Below are 20,606 nucleotides of genomic sequence, written 5' to 3'. Positions count from 1 at the left end.
TTTCCAGAATTCAGATTGGTAGGGACTGGTCTGCTTCACACATGAGTTCTGGTTGACATAGCTCAGTCAAGGCGGGATGATGTGTAAACGCCCTGTGAGCTCATATGAGATACATTTACCGTCCACTAGCTACACTTCAGCACAGACTTGTGCAACTCAATGAATAGAAACTTTTGATTGGGTGTTTAGGAAATGAAGGCGGACACTAATTCAGACAAACTGAGGACTGAGGAGTAGTAGTTGGTGTTTCCAAGTAAGCGTAGCCTACCCGGGTGTGAGTCTTGCATTCACCGAATTAAACAACATTACAACGGGAGAAGAACTCCGCCTACAAATGCTGGCCCGACACTCCCATTCGATGGAAAGGGTTTCTCAGACCTAGCGGAACGAGATGAGATCGAGACGGCCACTGATCAGACCTCAGCTATAATGACCCTGGCGTCATCCAGGCCCTGGGCGTAATTGAGAAGGAATTACAAAACATAACAGAGAAGGGATTCTTGTGAATATTTTTGGCCTCCACTTTTGTTTGTTGTTCTTTAGTCGTTTATTTCACAATGAGTGCAGTCATGGCCTCCGAGAGCTGCTTTATGTCGGCTTTACTCCCCAACACCCAGGTAACCGCTTATGCAGTCCCCAGCGACGCACAGCTCAGATCCGATGGGAAATTAATTGACGGAGTCGCGAAGGCCAAGAGAGTCCAACAGCAAGTCCAGATGCGTCTTGCCCAGAGGTCCTCCTCACTGTCGCGGCTGAATGGATTGCACTGCGCCTCTGCAGGTGAGCGGTTTATGTATGTTCACTAACTTTTGCAAAGTTAAACACCTCTCCCACAAAGTAAAAATCAATAAATAAATGAAATAGTCTACTATGATTGTTCGATGTCTACTCATATTTATTTTTTATAAAGGAAACCTAAAATCGGTTAATTTGTATGCGAACAATAGGGTAGGCCTACCCAAAACTTTCACAAACGTATTAATAGCTTATTTTTTTAAGACAGTCGAACCAGACAATTGTAACATTCCAGTTGTTCAGGTCTTTGGAAGTGTTAATCAGTGGGCCATGGTTTATTCTGAACTGTGTTCTGTGCTGGGGCTGGAACTGGCAAGCAGCGAGGCTGCGTGACAGTCTGAACTAGATTAAACTCGACGGGGTTCGGTGAACATTACATGGGCTAGGTTAAACTGGGACTAGAGCACGAGCTGGAGCTATAGGATTAGTTTGGCTGTGTGGCCAGATGATGTCTCTGGATGAATAAAATGTTCTCCAACACATAAATCACTTGACTCCCTCTTGTTTTGCAACAAGAAGCAAGCAAAAATGTTGGTTTGGAAAGTGAAACTGTTGATTATAGTCATAAACTTTAATTAAGGAGAGCTCATGATTGAAAACACACGTATCTCTTTGCTCCTGAGGAGCCTAAATGCACTGTGTTTAGACCTAGTCACCATTTTCTGGACTTTGTACCCTTTATTTTGGAATGGGAGTGTACCTAAAAACGTTAGAAACTGAGTCTGGGTAACGAAAACATCGTCTCAAATAACGGACATCACCTCGCACGATACCAGCAGACTGTTGTCATGGTGAAAGGGCCAACACACTTTGAGAGGACTACAAAAGTGCTGTTCCTGAAATTGGGCCAGATCGCAGTTGGCCAACAGGAAATGAGAAGGATTAAACTGTTACCATGAACAGGCTGACCGGTCATAGGCTTGTCAGACTGATCGACAGAAGATAGACAGCTGGCATTCATTGACCGACGACTGTCACATAGACTGCTGACACAGAGTATGCAAGATCCAGCCAGCTGAGCAGTATTGGTAGCCTCATGTTCCCTGTGTGTCTGTCATAGGGCCTGACCTCCCCTCTGAACCTATGACCTGGCACATTCGCTCTGTTCAGTGTCAGCGCTCAGGCATGCAACTTCCACTTGCGTGCACACACCCACAGACCACACACACCTCCAATCCTTACCCCCCCCTCCCCCAAGAGTCACACACACTTGCACATCCTCCCTTAACTCACTCAAACACTCTTATCCCTTCTCACACTACGTAATACACACTCCCCTATAGCTTTCTTTCTGCGGTATACTCTCACACTCAATCATCCTGAAACACAGTAAGTGTTACATCACATTTCTGGGAATCATCCCTATTTTGAGCAACCTTTTGAGGCCCAGTTTCCCACACATGGATTAAGCTGAGTCTTGAGTCAGAGAAACATTCTGAAGATGAAATTAAGATTTTAGTTCAGGAATAGGCTTCATCCATGTCTGCAACGGCCTGAATGTCCCAACTGGTCTCATCTCCAACCCCAACCCCAACCTGTGTCTGGTCAGGTCTGGTCTGGTCAGGTCTGGTGTGGCCTGATTCACTTTGTCCCATTGGTTTTAAACTGGTGTAAGAGTTGTTTTGTCCTTTTCCCCTCGTGTAGGCCCCAGCATCCCGTCTGCCAGCTGGAAGCCCAGCCCTCCTCCTCGCAGTGCCGGCTTCAGCTCCGCCTCCCTGGGATACTCAGGGACCCGCACCATGGCTGTGAGTATGACCTCATATCCTGTCCAGATACCTTATCTCATCCCCCGCTCTATACCCTCCCGAAATAGAAACATGTTTTTGTTAGCCACCACCTCGATACATTCATGTTGGTTGAACATTTAAACGTCCCCCAAGTGAAACCTGAAACCAGATTGATGTCTTCTGAACATTGAGCGAGGGTGAGAAGCTAGTTGTTCCAAAGTGACACACTTCACAGCCCCCTCCCTAGGCAGCACATCCATGCAGTATTTCACAGTGGGACACTGCTGCGAGGCCCCACCAGAGGAATCTGGCCTTCTGTATTGTGTCCATAAATCTTCAGACCACAAGGCTCTATTGTTTGCTTGCCAGCCTGCCTGCCCCCTGCTTGCCAGCCTGCCTGCCTGTCTATTTGCCCGCCTGCCTGCCTATCTGTCTGTGTCTGTTTGTTTGCCTGTATACCTGCCTGCCTGCCTGCCTATCTGTCTGTGTCTGTTTGTTTGCCTGTATACCTGCCTGCCTGCCTGTCAGTCTGTGTGTTGTTCTGAACCGGACCCTCTCATGTTCTGCAGGTTCCGGTGATGTCTAACTATTCTAGTGGCTTCTCATCGCGCTCAGCAGTAGAAAGCAACTCCAGGTACAGAACCAGCCAGTCAGCAGCCAGCACCACCTACCCTCACCTCTCTGATGTCACCAGGGGGGGTTACCACGGTGGGTACCCGGGCGGTTACCATGAAGGTTACCATACCAACCAGACCAGAACCAGATCCAGATCTCTGTGCCAGGCCCACCAGGAAATGGCACCCCCTGATTGGCTGGTACATCAGGAAGTGGCTGTGGCCCCTCCCACCATGCAACGCTCTCTCAGCGGAACTCTGGCGCGTGGGGGCGCGGCTGCCGCTGGGTGGAGGGAGGAGGAGCTGTCCTACCAGCACTCCTTCAAAGGCCCCTCCCATCGCACCATCAGCCGCATCACCAACAGGCAGGCGGGGGGCGGGGGCGGTGTGTTGGGCGCGGCGGCCCAGCAGGTGTCGCTGGGCGTGGGGAGCGTGTCGGGGACGTCGATGAGGCGGGCGCCTTCCCTCCGCAGCGTGAGGAGCGTGGGGAAGGGCGTCGACCTGCAGGACGCCGGCTCCTGCCACAGCAACGACAAGATGGGAGGGTGAAAGACGCAGATCTGTACACACATCGACCACTCGCACAGCAGACGCTGGGGGTGTGACAGACTGGAATTTGGTTTGTGTGTCTAAATATGTGTTTGTGTGTGTAGGGTCCAGGGTCTGGACATGGCCACGGCGGTCAGCTACATCTCTTCGTCAGACACGGCGCTCCAGGCCCTGGGAGCTGCCTACATACAGCACCAGTGTTACCATAGCAACGAGGCCAAGAACCAGGTCGGTACCAACTCCTATCCAATGACAAATCATAAAACATCCTCCGGCAACCGCAGTATAACTGAATGCATTCCAGCAGTATATGGCAAATAGCTGACATGTTCTCACCATGGCTGAAATCAGTGTCTCCCCATCCCTGTCCTTGACTGCTCTGTGTCCAGGTGCGTGTCCTGGGGGCAGTGCCAGCTCTAGTGCAGCTCTTCACCAGCGAAAGCCAGGAAGTCCAACGCTTTGCCACCGGTGCCACAAGGAACCTCATTTATGAGAACATGGACAACAAGACAGCTCTGATGGAAGCTGGCGGAATCTCCGCCCTGGTCAGTGCTTTGAGAGAACCGGACGAGGAACTTCGCAAGAACATCACTGGTAAAAGGACCATTACTGGTTGTGGTAAAGGACAGGTGCTAAAGTGTTTAACTACAGACAGGGGGCAACATGAGGACAGGGTTAGAGGTATAGAAATCTCTGCCAATAGAGCTGGCAGAGCTGGCATTTTGGCCTGAATCCCTTGGGAGTGTTTTTGACTGTTTGGTTCACTAAGCAAACTAGCCTTGGAATTCCTGACCACAGAGCCCACAGCCCCTCTCCCAGCCCCGCTGCGCTGACACTCACACTGCTACACCCCCCCCCCCCCCCGCACTCCTGTTCTCTGGTTTTGTCTCTCTCTCTCTCTCTCTCTCTCTTTGTTTCTCTCTCTCCCCCCTTTCTATTTCTTTCCACTGTCTCACTCTCTCTCTCTCTGTCTCTCTCTTCCCCTCTCCTTCTTTGTCTCCCCCTCTCCCCCCCCCCCCCCATCCACGGTCTCCCTTCCAAATCTCTCTCTGTACTCTCCTCAAATTGACCCCAGGCATTTTGTGGAACCTGTCTTCTAAAGACAGCCTGAAGGAGAAGCTGACCAGAGAGACGCTGTCTGAGTTGACAGAGAGCGTCTTAGTGCCTCTGTGTCACCCCGGAGACTCTGGACACCTCAGTCACAGCCCCTCTGAGGCAGACATCTTCTACAACACCACCGGCTGCCTCAGGTCAGCCACTAGGACACCACACCACAAGACGTATTTACACATAATCTTAGCTATTACCAGCACAGCGTGTGTTGACGTGTGTTGTGTGTGTGTCTCTAACATGTGAGCAGGAACCTGAGCTCGGTGAGCCCACGTAGCCGGCAGCAGATGAGGGAGACCAGAGGCCTGCTGGACTCTCTGGTGGCTCACGTCCAATATGCCATAGAAGAGGAGAAGGTGGATGACAAGGTACCAGCGCCTTCTCCCTGTCCTTAACCCAGCTCCTAGCTCCTCTCACCCCAGTGTGGCCCAGCACCGCCCATGTTCTGGCTCGAAAACTGGGACACTTTGAAACATTGACACGAGTTCCTGTGGTTGAAGGATGATTCCACTGATGACTGATAGTAAACACTCAAATTAACTCATGCGTTCCCATGGCAAAAACTACAATAAATAAGACGCGGAAGCCTGTTGCTGTTACTGTTGTTTTGTTTCTTGGTGTGCTTTTCATGGGTGTATATGTCTTGTCATTTGCATGTTTTGCATGTCTGTGTGCAAGTGTTAATACTGCTTTGCATGGGAATTGGTTGTGGGATAAACAGAGAATAAACTTACAGAATCTTCTCCCTTCCCTTTCCCTCCCTATCTCTCTCTCTCCAACCTCTCCCATGATGTCAACAGGGGGTGGAGAACGTGGTGTGTGTTCTCAGGAACCTGTCCTATCAGCTCTACAGAGAGATGTCTCCATCCACTCTGCTGCGACTGGAGGGGCCGACCAGAGGCAGGAACACCAAGGACAGCCTCCCCATTGGCTGTTTCACTCCCCAGAGCAAGAAGGCCAAAGAGGTGGGTATGGTTTCCACAGAGCTAACCACAAGGGGCTATCATGTTACCCTGATAAACCCAAGGGAGAGTCACATTACAATAGGGCCACACTGAAACCACAGGCAGACAATGGAAAATGGAGGGACGACTCTAATGGTATATCCTGTCCTTGTATGGAACCATACCTTGATCAAAACACAACGCTCTCTCACTTCCCTAATGTTCTTTCCACCTCCTGCCTGCTTATCCCTCTTCTTTCTCCTTCCTTCCTCCCTCCATACTTCTCCCCTCCCCTTCCCTCCCTCCCTCCCTCCCTCCCTCGCCGCCCTGCATCCCGTAGCGTCGCAACCAGGAGCTGTCTGCCCTGGCCGAGGTGGTGAAAGCTCCGCGGGGGTCGGAGTGGCTGTGGCACCCCCAGGTGGTGAGGCTGTACCACGGCGTGCTGCAGAGGTGCGAGAGCAACTCCAACACGCGCGAGGCAGCAGCCGGAGCGCTGCAGAACATCACGACAGGAGACACCAGGGTACACCGCACGTCCTCTCCTACACCTCCGCTAGGGCCCGCCGGGGGTTAAAGATTATCAGGGGGAGGGCTTCGGGGTGGTGTGATAGAGTGGAAGGGGGTTGGAAGGGGGTAGAAAATCAGCTCAAGAGGATCGTCGATGAGTTGGTGGATGTTCCGGGCGCATCACACCCTCTCTCTAACACCTCGGCCTGGTCCTGGAGGGGTTAAAGGTCACCGGGGAGGGGGGTCTTCGGGTGCTATGATAGAGTGGACGGGTTCAGAGTAGGTAGATCTATTCAGTTCAAGATGATCGTTGATTATTTATGTTCCCACTGTGCCTGGCCACGAGTGTTATTTGATACTGTGGTTTGGAGATGGTGCAGATGTAACAGGATTCATTCTGTGCTTGAAAGGGTTTTATAGAGGAATCATTTACTAATGCATTGATGGACTAACGACTACTCTATTTCGTAGACGTTAGACACATTGGTCCAACCCATTCCTACTGAGGGACTTCATGAATCTGATCATATGATCTGTTTTCCCATTGTTTTCACTACAAGCAGACCAGACACTGGGCTAGACTTAAGAGGAGAAAAACAAGCCACACAGCTGTAGGTAAGATACATGGATTTAAAGGATCGTATCCCTCAATATTTATTGGTATTGTGTCACTCCTCAACACACGCCGGCAGGATAGAAGTGAATGAGTGCACAGACCTTACATGGATGGCAAATAGAACAGTCAACAGTACATAAGGAGAGTGCTGAGGACCAGTGGACCCAGTGATGAGAACACCTCCCTCTGTGCTAGTGGGCGGGTGTGTTAGCGGGCGTGGTGCTGGACCAGGAGAGGATGCTGCCTCTGCTGTTGGATCTCCTGCCGACCAAGAGTGAACTGGAGCTCCGCCCACTGACCGGCCTGCTCAGGAACCTGGCGCGCCACTCTCGCAGCAAGGACAACATGGGTGGGGCTACATGCTACGCTGACACACTCCAATCCATACTACCGCTCTAGTAACACAACTGCAGCATTATCTTATGCCTCCGTTCGCACGCTGCCGCTGCGACAGTAAGAATCATATGACCCATAGTGAAACCACCTTATGTACGAGCCTGCCTGTTGTTGTTATCCATACCAAGTGTTTGCCCTGTCCCTGTAGCCACCAAGGCCGTGCGGGTGCTGGTGGGCTGTTTGCCCAGCGATGGCCACCAGAAAGAGCCCTCCAGCGACGTGGTCGTCAACATCTGTGGCACACTCAACAGCTTGGTGGCTGGAAGCTCGCTGGCAGCCAGGGACATCTGCTACTTTGACGGTCTGCCCAAACTGGTGGCCATTAAAAAGTCCCACGACAACAGGTAGCTCTGATCACACTGGATGGCTGTCTCCGATGTAATGACACGATTGGGTAGCCGTCTGCGATGTAATGACATAATGTGCTCTGGATTGGTCCTCTCCTATTTTCCCTTGTTAGTGACCATATCATATGACTTTTAACTATCCAATGACAGCCCTGGGAGGTTGAAAGCAGCAGGCGCGGCCTCCACAGTCCTCAGCAACATGTTTCATTACAACAAGCTGCACAGAGACTACAAACAGGTGAGGCTGGGGAGGACAAACAAACACCACACACCAGGACGCAGATTAGTCGTTCTACAATTGCTAATAGTCTGCTGGCCCGTCAAAATCACCACAGATGATGCAGAGTAAGACAGCAGGCTCTGTTTGTGATCACCTGACTCTGTTAGTTGTTAGTTTTCTTTCGCCTTGCTCTCTCCACCCCCCATCCTGCTCTCTGCATGTGTGTGCCAACCCCCCATTGTTCCCCTTCTCTTCCTCCCTCCCTCCCCCCACCACTCCCTGCATGCCTTTGATTTCCCTCTCTGGGTCTGGTCCCATTCTTAAGCTGTTCATGATTCCATTCTACTGGGAGGGGAAGTACAGTCACCCAGCTAGCACATCCTCCCTGCTTCTGTTAGTCTTTCTAATGGGTTTTTCACATCGCTCGTTTTTTTCCGTCCCGTGTTTTACAGAAGGGCTTTACGAGGAGTGACTTCACGGACACATTGCTCTAGAGCAGCCACGGTGCAGGGGTGTGGTCAGTCTGCGGGGGGGTGGTCAGTCTGGAAGGACTGCAGTGCTGCAGCCATGGGGAGGAGGAGCTAAGTCTGATGCTGCCATGGTGACAGATGGGCTGCAGAGGACAGCTGGAATGCCTTTTTAATTCAGAACAGTGTTGGAAATTTTTATTTTTGGTCTTTTACTGACTCATGATTATTTTTTGAACTTTTATTTGATGCAACTTGTTTTAAGATGTGTGTGTGTGTAAGGGAGACAAATTAGTCACTTAGAAAAAATATAAACTAATTGTTGCCAGTGTGTGACTACAATCAACGGAAATGTACTAGCTTAAATGGCTCATTTAAACTGCACTATAACTGTAGACAAACTTGCTCAAACCTTTTATTGAAACAAAACGTCCTGTGTTCTTAATCTAAGGTGGTCTAACACACTCCAAAAGAAGGATTTCTTGGGGGAGGTTTTGAGAAGGGAAAGTGAAGCAAATGGGAGGAGGCCATGGGAGTTAACAGTAGACTATATCAGCCTGACAGTTCATCAGTCAATTCTGACAGGTTGATCCTATTAGGAAGTAGTCAACAGTGTACAGGTGTGCTACGTCCGTGTGCACAAAGAGACTAGATCTTAACTCATCTTTTAACCCTTGAGCTCCACTTGGGTCTGTAATTTCCGGAAAATACACATTTTTGAAAAACATCTGTTTCTCATCAGACAACGTTTATGTAGGAATCTGCCGCACATCCCAGAGTGCACTAAACCCTTATGGAGGTCAGCAGAGGAAGAGGGGGGCGTTTCCATGGGAACGGCCAACCTCGCGAAGGAGGGAGCAAGTGAAGGAATGCAGCCACAGGAGTTGGCTGGGCTTTATCTCCTCTGGGATCAGCCAGGGATCAGCCAGGGGTCAGTACTGCTGGGGGGGGGGAGGTTCACCAGACCTCAAGAGGAGCTCTCAGAACAAATACACACACACACACAAAGGTAGAAATTGTGGTTTTACAAAGGACACCCACCATATCTTAATAGGCATGTTTAAAAAGTGTAAGTTGAACGAACTCAAAAACACTGACCGAATGCTATACATAGAGCATGCTGCCCTCTTGTGGCAAAACAGGGACACAAATAACAGGTTCATCTCATGCAAAAGGTTGGGGAGTTATTTGAGAGCTCATTTGAAAGTCCTGAACAATCTTGTTTGATATCTCCGCCTCGTGACACTTGACCAAAAGTCTACAAAGCACAGGGACACACATGGCTTAAGGTTGTCACTGAACCTTTATTTAGCCAAATGAGGAGCGATATGGAAGATGACATTTCATACTCCTCGGGAGGAAACAAAGATCAGAAGCACAACACACTGGCACTAAACGAATATAGCAATGGAACACAACGCTTTACAATAATGCTGATGTTTAACATACAGCAAACATCCAAATTAAATAACAAAGTAATACAATATGCGCAAACCGCAAAAGGCACAACATTTTAGCATTTGCTGAGTTAAATGACTGTCCTGAATTGAATGTACTGTACAGGTAATAAAATATTAATATACTTCACACTTGACTCTCCATTGGCAGTAAGGATTTTAAAGTCGATTGAGACGTCTTAGAACATGTAAACAGGAACTTGAGGAGAAGACTGTAAAACAATGAGTTAAATAAAGATCATTTTAACCCGTATTCCGTTGTGTTAATGTGTACATATGTACTGAATCATACCAACCAAGGGATACCAAATGTTTATCCACCAGTTTAAAAAAAGCTCCCAGTGGAAGGAGTACCATATCTCGCAGTGCTATTTGGATAGCTGTCATTAAATTCAAATGCAGGTATCGGGTATCAGGTGTTCACATTCTTATTGGTGACCAAGCAGGCCTTGACAGCAGTAGTTACACTTCTGTTGATTGCCGGCGATGCATATTTCTGCAAACCAAACACATGTATAAACATAACGATGAGTCACAGGTTGACACCAAATCGTACCTACGCTGTTACCATGCCAGCAAGGACACAGTGTCATCATTGTGGTTACCGTAACTCCGCCTTGAGCCTGTTCAGTTTGTCTTCCAGGCGGTTGTTATTGACGGCCATGGGCATATCTGGCACGAACCAGGCTGCGATGAACTTGCACATCACCACCACATGCTGGACACAGACAGAAGACACTGCTCATGTCGGGGCTGGGGGGAGACACTTGCTGGGTGGACGGTTAGACAGCGAGTCAGTGACATACCTCGAACAGGACGATGAACATGAAGCGGACGGCCATGATGAGCCAGAACTGAGGGGTCAGGCTGTAGTCGCTGTCGTTGCGGTAGTCTTTATAACTGGGAACATGCAGAACACCAGCTTTCATCATCATCGCCACCCTTAGTATGATAATACGCCCCCCCCCCCCCACACACACACACACACACACTAATTGTGTGTCCTTAACCCCAGTACAGCTTCCCCTAGTCTGCCAGACACCAACCTGCACTGTGTGACATTGAAGCCATTGTGTGTGATGAGCTGACTGGGCCGGAAGGCCTGGCGTACGAGGGGGTCGCTCATGTACGCTGTGGACAGGGTGTCGTTGATGTAGCCCGCCAGGCAGCTACGGGGAGGGCAAAAACATGGAGGCGTCAGCGTCTGAGGACATGGAGTGGCCCCTGAGGTTTGGGGGGGGCCCGTCCTTCCATCACGACAACAGGAAGACGCACGCGCGCTCGATAGAATTCTGCGTAGAAATGTTGTAGACGGGGTGAAGGAGAACTCACTGTTGGGTTGTGTCTGTGCCGTTGGCACACGGGCCATAGTGGTAGTGGTAGACCAGGCGAGGGATGAAGTCAGAGGAGATCCCAATCACCACCCCGTTGGCTATGACAGCCAGAACTCCGATGGCCTGCAGAATCAAAGTCCAAACACCTGGGGAGACCGCACACCTGAGGTCAACACTAGCCCAAGGAAGACAGTGTCTAACCACAACTCCAACGACAGCCGGGCACCCAATACTTCCAGAACCTTGGTTCACACACCCGAACGAAAAAAACGTTACCTTGTGAGAGGACAGAAAAATTCTCCACAAGGGTGAAAGGCAAATGGTCTGAATCCATCTCTGTGACTCAGTCAACTAAGGCTAAGAGACGATGTTCCAACAATCTGGGAGGGAATCTGGGAACGGCCAATTTTCTCGACGCCAACTCACCGATGTCGTTTGTCTTTTTGGGAATGAGCCGTCGTTCCAGGCTGACCATCTTGACGGCATCCAGACGGATCTCGAAGATGTTGTTTATGAGAGCCAACAGAGGTGCCAGGGGGAACGCCGCCACGAAGAGGGTGGTGAAGCTGAACTGGATCACTACAGGAGAGGAACACCACGGGATGGACACAAGAACTGACCCTGGACACACTTAGATCACCAGCTCCATCATCATCATCATCCTGGTCATGTGTGACCGACGCAACATACCCATCTCCAAGAACTCGTTGAAGAGGCTGAAAGCATTCACATCGTTCAGCTGATAGTTCCGCAGCCAATCCCGCAGCTTGCAGTTGTCGCACGGCTCGACGCTGCCCTCCTCGTTGCGACAGGCCTTCCTGTAGCAGTGGCCGCACTTCCTCTGCAGCTTATTGGCGGTGGTCCTCCTGATTAACCTCTTCAGCCAGCTAGACGACAAGAGGGACTGGTTAGCAAGTCGCTAACAGCACCCGGCCGCGAAGGTTGGGAGTCTACTCGGAAGGCTGCGTCCGCTCGGAAGGGCCGTGCACTTACGGCCCGGTGAACTCAAAGACATTGTTGAGTGTCTGTTTGAGGACCATGATGATGGCCATCTGAATGAAGAGGTCGGTGAGACAGCCACTTGGGTGACACTGTGAGGAGACCAGAGAAGAAGCAGCCGTTCAGAAGGTTCTTGTTCTGACTAAACAGGATCTGGACATGCTAGTCTCACTCGTCCCTCTCACCTCCTCCAGTCTCCACTTGCCCGCGATGCGTACATAATTGCCGGGATAACCATTTATCCTGTTGAGATTCAACTCTCTGGTGAGGCTTACTTGACATGTAAAGAACGGCCGAAAACCCCACACGCATTGCACATTACCTTCCGAGGAAGAAAGCCACGTAGATGAGCGAGGAGAAGAGCGTGAAGAACTGGAAGGTAAACATCTTGACGGTGAAGCTTCTCTCCAAGGCGGCAAAGGAGCGAGTCTTCTCTGCAGGGGTCCAAAACGCAGTCTGAGTACATGGTGTCGAGGCCGAGGGATGCTGGGGCAATGTCCCCTCACTTACCTATCTCACATAGCTTGAACGCCACCCACTTGTTGACCTGTACGGATAAAGAGAGGGAGTTCAGAACCAACTCAAATGGTCAGCTGACGAGATACGTTCTAGACTGACCCAACAGGGTCAGCCGATGGGACTCATTTTACCCGTGTCATGACCTGGATGGTGATGTAATGCAGCACCGCTCCCAGCATCACAGCCACAGTGCTGGAGTGGTCTCTCAGAAATTCCCAGTTGGCCTCTGCCATGTTTACCGCTGCCACCACTCTGAACACCACCAGGGCATGGGTCAGGCCGATTATCAACACCAACTGCAGACAAGGCACACACACACACATGCATGAGCACAAAACACACATTAACAAACATACACACCAATGCAAAAACGTACAAGCTTACCGTTGCTGTGACGAGCAGCATGACCACAGCGCTGCGCAGGTACGAGTGCCTGTAGCGTTTGGGGCGATTGTTTGGATCGTTCACAATCTCCAGAATCAGCTCCTCCTACAAAGAAGAGCTTGAACGGTTAACGGTTGGTTGACATGACCTTCGAATGACCTTGGTTCAACAGAAGAGTTCCATCACAAAAAGAGCAGTGGGTCCATTTGGAACACAGTACCTCCTCCTCACACCAATCAAAGACCTTCCATTTGGACACATACTTGGCCCGGTGTCTCTTCCAAAGCTCCAGGAAGAGGGTAGCTGAGAAAACAGCCGACACAGTCAACACACAGCTGGATGGGCGACACTGCTAAACACACAGATAAGTCCACGGACATGCGCGTTTACCCGGGCAGACGGGCGAGACGAACAGAAACCTTACCCCAAACCGCCATGAACATGGCAAACGCCACAGTGCCTTCGTTATCAAACAGATGGCTCACCTGCAAATAGAACACTTTTTTGTATGTATTTTTATTTATTTATTTTTATTTTTTGGGGGGGGGGGGGGCACTGGAGAAGAGCGCAGCAGAGCAGCACAACTCACCTTGGCATAGGTGCACGTGTCTTTGAGCTGCCAAACCTTACACCTCTTGTCACAGCTCGGGCACATGAGGGTGTTGGACTCACAGACTTCCTTTCTGCAATGTAGAGGGTAACGGTCGTTAAATCACAGTGGCGAGAACAGTGCCTATACAGGTGTGCCATCAGGAGGCAGAGTGGGAACACAGCTCACATGAGAGGGCTGGTGTTGAAGAAGGCCAGGCCGTAAAGGAAGACCACTACGCCCAACACAGCCGCTGGCACAAGCATCCAGGTGTACCACCCCAACCACAGGTAGTACAGGCCTACCTTCTCCCCAAAGTAATCCCTGCAGAGACACACATACACACACAGAGTCAGAGAGGCTGTTGACAAAGGCTACTGTGTTAAGAGTGGGGATGGAGGTTTGGGTTTAGGGCAGGAGTAAGAATGAAGGTGGCTGTAACTCACCGGATAAGAGTGATGGGCTGGCCGACAAACACCCCAGAGAACCTGGCCCACCGTTTCTTCAGCTCCTTTTGCTTCTTCCTCTAGAAACAGGAAGAGCTTGAGATCAGCGTGGATGCATCGTTCTCCCTGTCGCTCGCACTTTCAGATTCTGAATACCACCTCACCAAATTTCAAGTACGATAGAAAATACAAATGGGGATCCGAACCTCGTGGAGGCAGAACATGGTAGCAAACACATCCTTCTTCATCAGTTCTTCCAGGTCCTCTAGACACAGTCCACGGAGTTCATTAGTGCAGGGTTATGATGGGTTCAAAGTGAGGTCAGAGGGAAACAGAACACCATGTCATGAGATAAAGCAGAGGACATACACCTGCAAGACAAAGGACTGCTAGGTCCACATCACTCACCTCCTGTGTTTATGTAGGTATGATACAGGGTGTAGTGTACCACTCGGATCCTGACGCCAACAGAGACAGGAAGTACAGTGTTACTCATCACCGATATTGGGGTTAGTAGAGGAGCGAGGTTCGTTTCATTAGTACTGCACCTCGTGGCTTGAGGGGTGGTCCCTGTCTGGTCTCCACTCCAGTTACAGGCGTCTGACACCTTCAGGAGGTACTTGTACTTATCAAACACCTCCTTGGAGGCGCGCAGCCCGTAGAACACTTTGTCATCGTTAATAATTTTCTAGGACACACAAGACCCAGACAGATGTGAGATTTGAGGAGAAGAAAGTATGGCATTTAGGTTAATTAACAGTATTTAAATGGATACTGTTAATAGATCAAAGAACGCCCCCTGGCGTTGAGCTAGGGTAAGGCATCAGGGTTACAGGTTACTGAGTTTTTGTGGTAGAGTTGAGGACAAACGCAGGGTTCAAATCCGGGTTGATAGAGTTTGTGATGACAAACAGACTCACTGTGACCATTATGCTTTTCTTCTTCAGGCATTCTAAGAAAGCAGTCTGTTTCAGGAGCCGCTGGTCCAGGGGGTCCTCCACCAGGTCAGCAACCAGGACATAGTCAAAGGACTTCTGGGTGGGCTTAGAGACACGAGGGAGGTTGTCTATAAGGTACTGGTGTACAATGCAGCCAGCGGGTTATATCCATGATCCCACCCATACATTACGCTGACTGAAGAAGACTCTACCAACACACTTTCCTGACCAGACCTTTACCCAACCCTGACTTGGTAGACTATGGCCCAGTTTTCCAGACATCGATTAAATCTATAGTCCAAGACTTGTAATGTTTTCAATGGAGATCTTCATGGAATTTTTCTTTAACTTTTGGACAAGGCTTAATTCTTGTCTGGGAAACTGGGTCAATAGATATCAGTCTGATAAGGCGACACAAATGGCCACGTCTGTATACTTTCAAACGATGTAAATGCTTGGTTTACAGATAAGAGTTTTTACTGTTCGGTGCGTCATCTCTTACCAAACATGGTAACAGTGGATCGGTGCATTTGAGAGAGTCATACGGGTGCTTCTCCTGCATCTCAAAGCCATCCTGCAATTCACAAACACAGGTATGCTTACCCACAACTGCAGACCACAACTTTCGTGGACTCCTGCCCCTAAAGTGAAACACACGTAGCCTACTCCGTGTTATAGCACCTAACCACACAACGGCAAACCCACGCACAATGGCAAAGCAGAATTTGATAGAGGGCCACTAAACAGGTCCTCATTCAACGTTGTCCACCAACAGTGACTGCAGGCCTTGACTTGCCCCGTTGAGGAAAAATAGCCTAAAGATTTAGGAGTTTTAAGAAATTAGGAGTTGAGCACGTAATCTTAATTCGTAGCCTACGTACCAGTAGGGCCTATCTAGATATCACTTATTATGCCGAGAGCAAAATGTGAGCAACGTCCACATTTATATTCTGAAAGTTACGTTTCGGATCTTTCTGTACAAAAATCTCTTTGTTGGGGTGTGTCACAACATAGTTTTAAACTACACTATTGAACTATTACATGCTTCCAAGAATTCAATAACACTTGCTGTACTGGGAAAAGAAAACCTGATTCGCAACAGTGGAGAAACTTAGACCTACTGTCGCTCAAAGAGCATATTTGCCGCGCCAATAAATAAAGTGTAAAAACCACCCACAACAGCGTTTTGGGTTAGTTTTTAGGTTGCAGGTACAGTTCATCATGCGTCCCCCCAAAAAATAAGCATTTTTAAATTTAAGCCTATCTCAACTGAGATAAACCACTAAATCTGAACAGTTACAGTAAAAGAACGTTGGAATGCAAAGTAAGCTACAGCCAGGCAAACTAGCAGTATCTAAAACGACGAAAAATGTTAAACAATTTACCATGATCTCAACGTCCTACCTCAGGGTCCTTGAAGAACATGCCGCGTTGAAGGTAAATTAACTTCAGAAGCTAACAGGGGTTTCAAAAAAGACACCAGCAAACTGAGAGGTTAAGTTCTCACTTGTCTACAATTATCCAACGCGCTCTCTCTCATGTCTCAGAGAGCTCAGTGATACCACTGTTCTCAGGATCACGAAACCTGTTTACTTCCAGTAATTCCACTTCCGTGTTTAGACGGGTATCCCACTTTCAGATGGCCAGTACAGGTATGCCATTCTCGTCATCGGCATCTCTGAACAATGCGCTGCAATTCCCTAATTAACCACACCCACTACTTCCGCGGTGTAAAAAGGTTTCGAATTGGCGACGCATGGTGGCCAAAATAAAATACTCTTGAAAGACAAAAGGAAAAACAATGGATCAGACATTTATTTAAGCCCGTGTGTCTTGTCTGTGCAAGCACAGTGACAACATTGAAATGGTTAAGCAACAACGTTAATTCTGAAGGAGCATTTGACTATCACTGTCTACAATACCACTAGCAGGACTGATACATGTTACCAGTCTTCACTAAGGACTACAGTACACATTTTACATCAAAGTTGAGACAGTCAGGTGGCCCTAAAAGTCTTTTAACATGAAAAAAACTGCTGGCATAAGCCTATAGCAGAAGTAAGGTGATGGAAGCACAACACTGCACATGTTGAAGGGTCAGAAGTGGGAAATGTTGTTAGGGAAGCCAAGATTGGGGGGCATTCTGTACTTTCTCAGTCCTCATCCGCCTTTGAGCTTTTGCGGAAGTTCTTGCGGTTGATCTTCTTGAAGCTGGCAAAACCAAGGCTGGGCTTCTCCATCTCCTCCTTCAGCGTCCCTGGGTCTTCTTCCTGCTGTGGCCTCTTCCTCTTCCTCTCTGTTTCTTTCAGACAATGGGATAGAGCTGCCCCCTCCTCCACATCCTCACCTTCCCCTTCCTCCTCTTCATCCAGATCTGGGTGTTTGAAACCCGTGCTCCTTTCTCTGGCTCCATCTTTAGACATGTCCCCTGCGTCCTCTTTCTGAGCGTGGCTGGGCCGGGAGAACACTATCTTATGCTGGGAACTGCTGTTTTGGCCCTGGTTGAACGTGGGTACGAAAGTCTCTTCGGGGCCGCAGACCTTGGAGCTGTTCTTTCTTTGCTGAAGGCTGTGTATGTACTGCTGGGCCACCGTACTATTTTGGCGGTCGCTGGTCTCAGGTATGTCCTCCAGGCTATAGCGTGTCCAGCGCTCCGGGTGCAACAGGTAGTCAGGCACTCCTCTACCACTCTTGCCCCCACGAGGGACTGGTGGTGGGGGTGGGGAGGGACGAGCAAACACCCCATCCCTGAGGTGATCCTCCAGGCCCAGCCCGGAGACCCTGTCCTTTCCCAGTGGCCCAGTGGGTCTTTCCGGACTCAGCCCTGTTGTTTTCTCCTGGCCCAGCCCAGCAGCTTTCTCCAGGCAGTCAAAAATGCTCTTGGTACGGCTAGAGAAGCTGGAACTGCCACCTCTCAAACTGAAGGCTGGTTCTGTGGGTCTGATGGAGGGCTGCCTCGGTCCCAGGTCCCCGGGCTCTTCATCAGCGGAAGAGGAGGAGAGGTCTTCTACCTCCGGGTCAAAGGGCATGGTAGGCTCATCTGGGTCTGAGTCGCTCAGGGAGAGGTCATCTGGGATTTTGATGACGTCACTGTTTGCCAGCGTATTGGAGGGGGCTTCTCCTTGGTCCTCTCGTTCACACATGCTCTCTGGCGCTTCTGAAATCCCTGTCAGGGTTGACAACCTAGAAATGTAAGAAAGACACTACTTTTAATGGGAAATGTAATTGTAATGTTTGCGCCTGTTTTCAGACAGTTCAAACTTTGAACACATGTTAAAAGCATGTGTAAACTACAAAAATGTCCAAAGATCCTTGACCTTGATAAGAGTTAGATGCAGCCCCCTACAGGACTCTCTATCAGAATGGGTCACTAGTTGCTGTCCTTCCAACCTGTAAACACACAGACACATTAGGAGGTTGCAGACAGGTGTGTTTGTTCACAGTGACTGTTTAATGTAGGTATCATATATACGGTTGGGTAGGGCAAACTGTTACCGCATGTGACAATGTTTGTGGGGGTATCTTACTGGGCTTGGAGACTCACAGGTTGTGGAAGGTGGACAATTTGTTGCTGAGTTCAGATAGGAGGGCAGCGTCTGCCATTGTGTGATGGCCAACCCCAAAGTGAATAGGTGAAGCCTCTACCTGGCAACATAAATGACGAATAGTCACACCTTTGTCCGTATTATTAGCCGCACAATAACATAATAATGCCACGCTCTTTCTAGATTAGATGGACGTTTTATACGTTTGGCTCTTTCTAACATACCACTTCAAGTTCTCATAATAACCTAATTGATATAGCACGCTAACCTAACTAGCCTAGCTGGTACAGTAAGTGTGCACAGGGAGACAATTGAATTAAAGATAGTTAGCGAAGCGATTAACATAACAAACTGCGACATTTGCATTGCTGTTAAATTAATATAGTTGGCTTGATAACCTACACACATACACACACTTACACACAGTGTCTACATTTACCTTGCCGTTGGCGCTCCGACCTGACAAATCTGCTTCTGCAGCTACTGTGTGGAGCTAACTCTGTCTACTCTGCGCATGGTCAGATAACACCAATTCATTTCTATGCCGCCGCCTGCAGTGTAGGAGTGTTAGTGCAAACGCCTATCTAGCTAACTAGCTAGCATAGTATATACCTATATATTTTTTGGCATGCCTGGTTTGATACAAAAACGACATTGCAGACTGCAGCCCTATATTTTGCTGGCGGGTCCTTTGTTCCAAACCGTACGGTACAGTAAGTCAGTTTGTCAGACAACGTAAAACTGAGCAGTTGTACAGTAGCGTCTGACTAGTCAGCTACCCGGACAGTACAAAGCAGAAGCGAAAGGATAGCTAGCGTTAGCTATTTAGGCAGGTCTTCAAATCAAACTGGTCACACTCATCTGGTATCTTTTCCAAAATGTCTTATGCAAACGCAAGTGAACCGACCCAAGCCCACCAGTCACCTTGTCACGAAAATGAAAAATGTCCAGGTATGTTGTTGTTGTTGCTAGCGAAATTTTTTTTGGTCACATAAAGTGACTAGGCCGATAATCTTTCCAGTTTGACATTGCATTACTTTTTATCAAAAAGCGTACTGGTAGACTGGTTTAAAGGAAGTAGCTTAACAGTAATGTTCACCAAGTGTTCTTATTTCATCTTAAGAGCCGAAGAGGTTGAACTGTTCCATCTATGGCTGCAGGCGAGTGTACACGGATACAGACTCGCTGAGCAACCATGTCCAGGACCACCACATCCATAGCCAGTCTCTTCCTGGTGAGCTCTATCATCTCAGGTTTGAATGAATTAAGAGGCCTTCAGAATATAGTTTCATTGCTCAATTTAAGTAAATCCATGTTAAGCCTTACAGTAAATTTGACAGCATACATTTGATATAATCATTTGACAGTAAACATAATTCAACACTCTTCTGTCCTTTTCGTCCAACAGGCAAAACATTTCACTGTTCTTCCCTTGGTTGCAATGGCTCCTTTTCCAGCATGCAAGACTTAATGAAGCACACGAGGCACCACCATAAACCAAACATTTACTTTCAGTAAGTCTGCTTGTACAGTCTCCTGCACATTGTGAGTGGCGTTTGATGGTTCTATACATCGTACTTGCCTAGTCTGCTTTATAGTGTTATTGTTATCGTGCTATTATTGCTGGTACAGTATCTAACCGGTTTATCTTTCTGCTTCTATAGGTGTGAGAGTTGTCGTTCCAAGCTACGCACCTACCCAGCTCTCTTGAAACACCTCCACACCTGTTCTAAGGTGGCCAAAGGAAAGATAGGGAAGACTGCTGAACAGTCCAGCCATGACCAGTTACTTGGCCCTAACACTCCCTCTGACATTCTCCCCAGCCCTAACCCAAACCCTACTACATCTCCCATGGCCACGGACTCCTCTAACGCTCACCAACAACGGGAGTCAGGTACAGCTCCACACCTGCTACCCTCCCAACTGCAACTCCCCAAAACGTGCTCTCTTCTGGGACCATCTTCCACATGTTTCCCACGTGCTGATTCCCAGTCGCGGGCTCAGTCCCAGTGTCAACCTCAGGCCCAGAGCCAAGTCCAGGACCAGACACGCAAGACAGACAACCCAGAGCAGCCAGAGGACCAGGCTCCTCCTCCGATGCAG

At 49.0% G+C, this 20,606-nt stretch overlaps 4 protein-coding genes across 7 annotated transcripts in view; 2 read left to right on the top strand and 2 right to left on the bottom strand.

The window, feature by feature from the left end:
• The first annotated feature begins 91 nt into the window (after nt 1–91).
• Nucleotides 92–10,002, top strand: pkp3b (plakophilin 3b). The gene is made up of 13 exons (XM_047041666.1): nt 92–780; nt 2,440–2,540; nt 3,092–3,681; nt 3,790–3,913; nt 4,075–4,279; nt 4,761–4,935; nt 5,046–5,163; nt 5,596–5,760; nt 6,080–6,262; nt 7,058–7,211; nt 7,407–7,602; nt 7,756–7,843; nt 8,278–10,002. Exons 1-13 carry the CDS (start codon nt 558–560, stop codon nt 8,317–8,319), a joined length of 2,364 nt encoding a protein of 787 aa, XP_046897622.1. The 5' UTR covers nt 92–557; the 3' UTR covers nt 8,320–10,002.
• On the bottom strand, nt 9,577–16,608 carry ano9b (anoctamin 9b). Of its 2 annotated transcripts, none has more exons than XM_047041669.1 (24): nt 16,344–16,608; nt 15,461–15,532; nt 14,941–15,063; nt 14,569–14,708; nt 14,429–14,478; nt 14,227–14,285; nt 14,021–14,100; nt 13,764–13,898; nt 13,575–13,668; nt 13,410–13,470; nt 13,206–13,288; nt 12,986–13,090; nt 12,733–12,897; nt 12,593–12,629; nt 12,405–12,516; nt 12,268–12,325; nt 12,077–12,174; nt 11,774–11,970; nt 11,510–11,662; nt 11,082–11,229; nt 10,796–10,918; nt 10,556–10,649; nt 10,355–10,467; nt 9,577–10,245 (listed from the first exon to the last, which is right to left on the bottom strand). In XM_047041669.1, exons 1-24 carry the CDS (start codon nt 16,344–16,346, stop codon nt 10,212–10,214), a joined length of 2,337 nt encoding a protein of 778 aa, XP_046897625.1. In that variant the 5' UTR covers nt 16,347–16,608; the 3' UTR covers nt 9,577–10,211. The 2 variants fall into 2 exon arrangements, with proteins under 2 accessions (XP_046897625.1, XP_046897624.1); XM_047041668.1 differs by having other exon boundaries at nt 16,363–16,608.
• Nucleotides 16,609–16,750: 142 nt separating this feature from the next.
• On the bottom strand, nt 16,751–19,594 carry tssc4 (tumor suppressing subtransferable candidate 4). Of its 3 annotated transcripts, none has more exons than XM_047041782.1 (4): nt 19,428–19,594; nt 18,486–18,603; nt 18,276–18,348; nt 16,751–18,141 (listed from the first exon to the last, which is right to left on the bottom strand). In XM_047041782.1, exon 4 carries the CDS (start codon nt 18,099–18,101, stop codon nt 17,112–17,114), a length of 990 nt encoding a protein of 329 aa, XP_046897738.1. In that variant the 5' UTR covers nt 18,102–18,141; nt 18,276–18,348; nt 18,486–18,603; nt 19,428–19,594; the 3' UTR covers nt 16,751–17,111. The 3 variants fall into 3 exon arrangements, with proteins under 3 accessions (XP_046897738.1, XP_046897735.1, XP_046897736.1); XM_047041779.1 differs by lacking the exon at nt 19,428–19,594 and adding an exon at nt 18,943–19,372; XM_047041780.1 differs by lacking the exon at nt 19,428–19,594 and adding an exon at nt 18,943–19,372 and having other exon boundaries at nt 18,503–18,603.
• Nucleotides 19,365–20,606, top strand: part of znf414 (zinc finger protein 414) — a 5,613-nt gene continuing 4,371 nt past the window's right edge. The window contains exons 1-4 of the mRNA XM_047042381.1: nt 19,365–19,454; nt 19,664–19,737; nt 19,912–20,017; nt 20,168–20,602. Of these exons, the coding sequence (XP_046898337.1) occupies nt 19,447–19,454; nt 19,664–19,737; nt 19,912–20,017; nt 20,168–20,602 (623 nt within the window). The 5' untranslated portion in view covers nt 19,365–19,446. The remainder of the gene's footprint in view (nt 19,455–19,663; nt 19,738–19,911; nt 20,018–20,167; nt 20,603–20,606) is intronic.

This window comes from Hypomesus transpacificus, chromosome 19, assembly GCF_021917145.1.
Source record: "Hypomesus transpacificus isolate Combined female chromosome 19, fHypTra1, whole genome shotgun sequence".
Classification (NCBI taxonomy): domain Eukaryota; kingdom Metazoa; phylum Chordata; class Actinopteri; order Osmeriformes; family Osmeridae; genus Hypomesus; species Hypomesus transpacificus.
Note: the sequence above shows the minus strand (reverse complement) of the source record. Positions and strands in the feature narration are given on the sequence as shown.

Coding starts and splice junctions, on each gene's coding strand:
- ano9b (XM_047041668.1), bottom strand. CDS start 16,383: ATGTTCTTCAAGGACCCTGAG. Junction 12,326..12,404: donor GTGGCTTTCTTCCTCGGAAG/GTAATGTGCAAT, acceptor GAATCTCAACAG/GATAAATGGTTATCCCGGCA. Junction 10,246..10,354: donor AGGCTCAAGGCGGAGTTACG/GTAACCACAATG, acceptor TTTGGTTTGCAG/AAATATGCATCGCCGGCAAT.
- tssc4 (XM_047041782.1), bottom strand. CDS start 18,101: ATGTGTGAACGAGAGGACCAAGGAGAAGCCCCCTCCAATACGCTGGCA.
- pkp3b (XM_047041666.1), top strand. CDS start 558: ATGAGTGCAGTCATGGCCTCCGAGAGCTGCTTTATGTCGGCTTTACTC. Junction 781..2,439: donor ATTGCACTGCGCCTCTGCAG/GTGAGCGGTTTA, acceptor CCCCTCGTGTAG/GCCCCAGCATCCCGTCTGCC. Junction 7,603..7,755: donor AAAAAGTCCCACGACAACAG/GTAGCTCTGATC, acceptor ATCCAATGACAG/CCCTGGGAGGTTGAAAGCAG.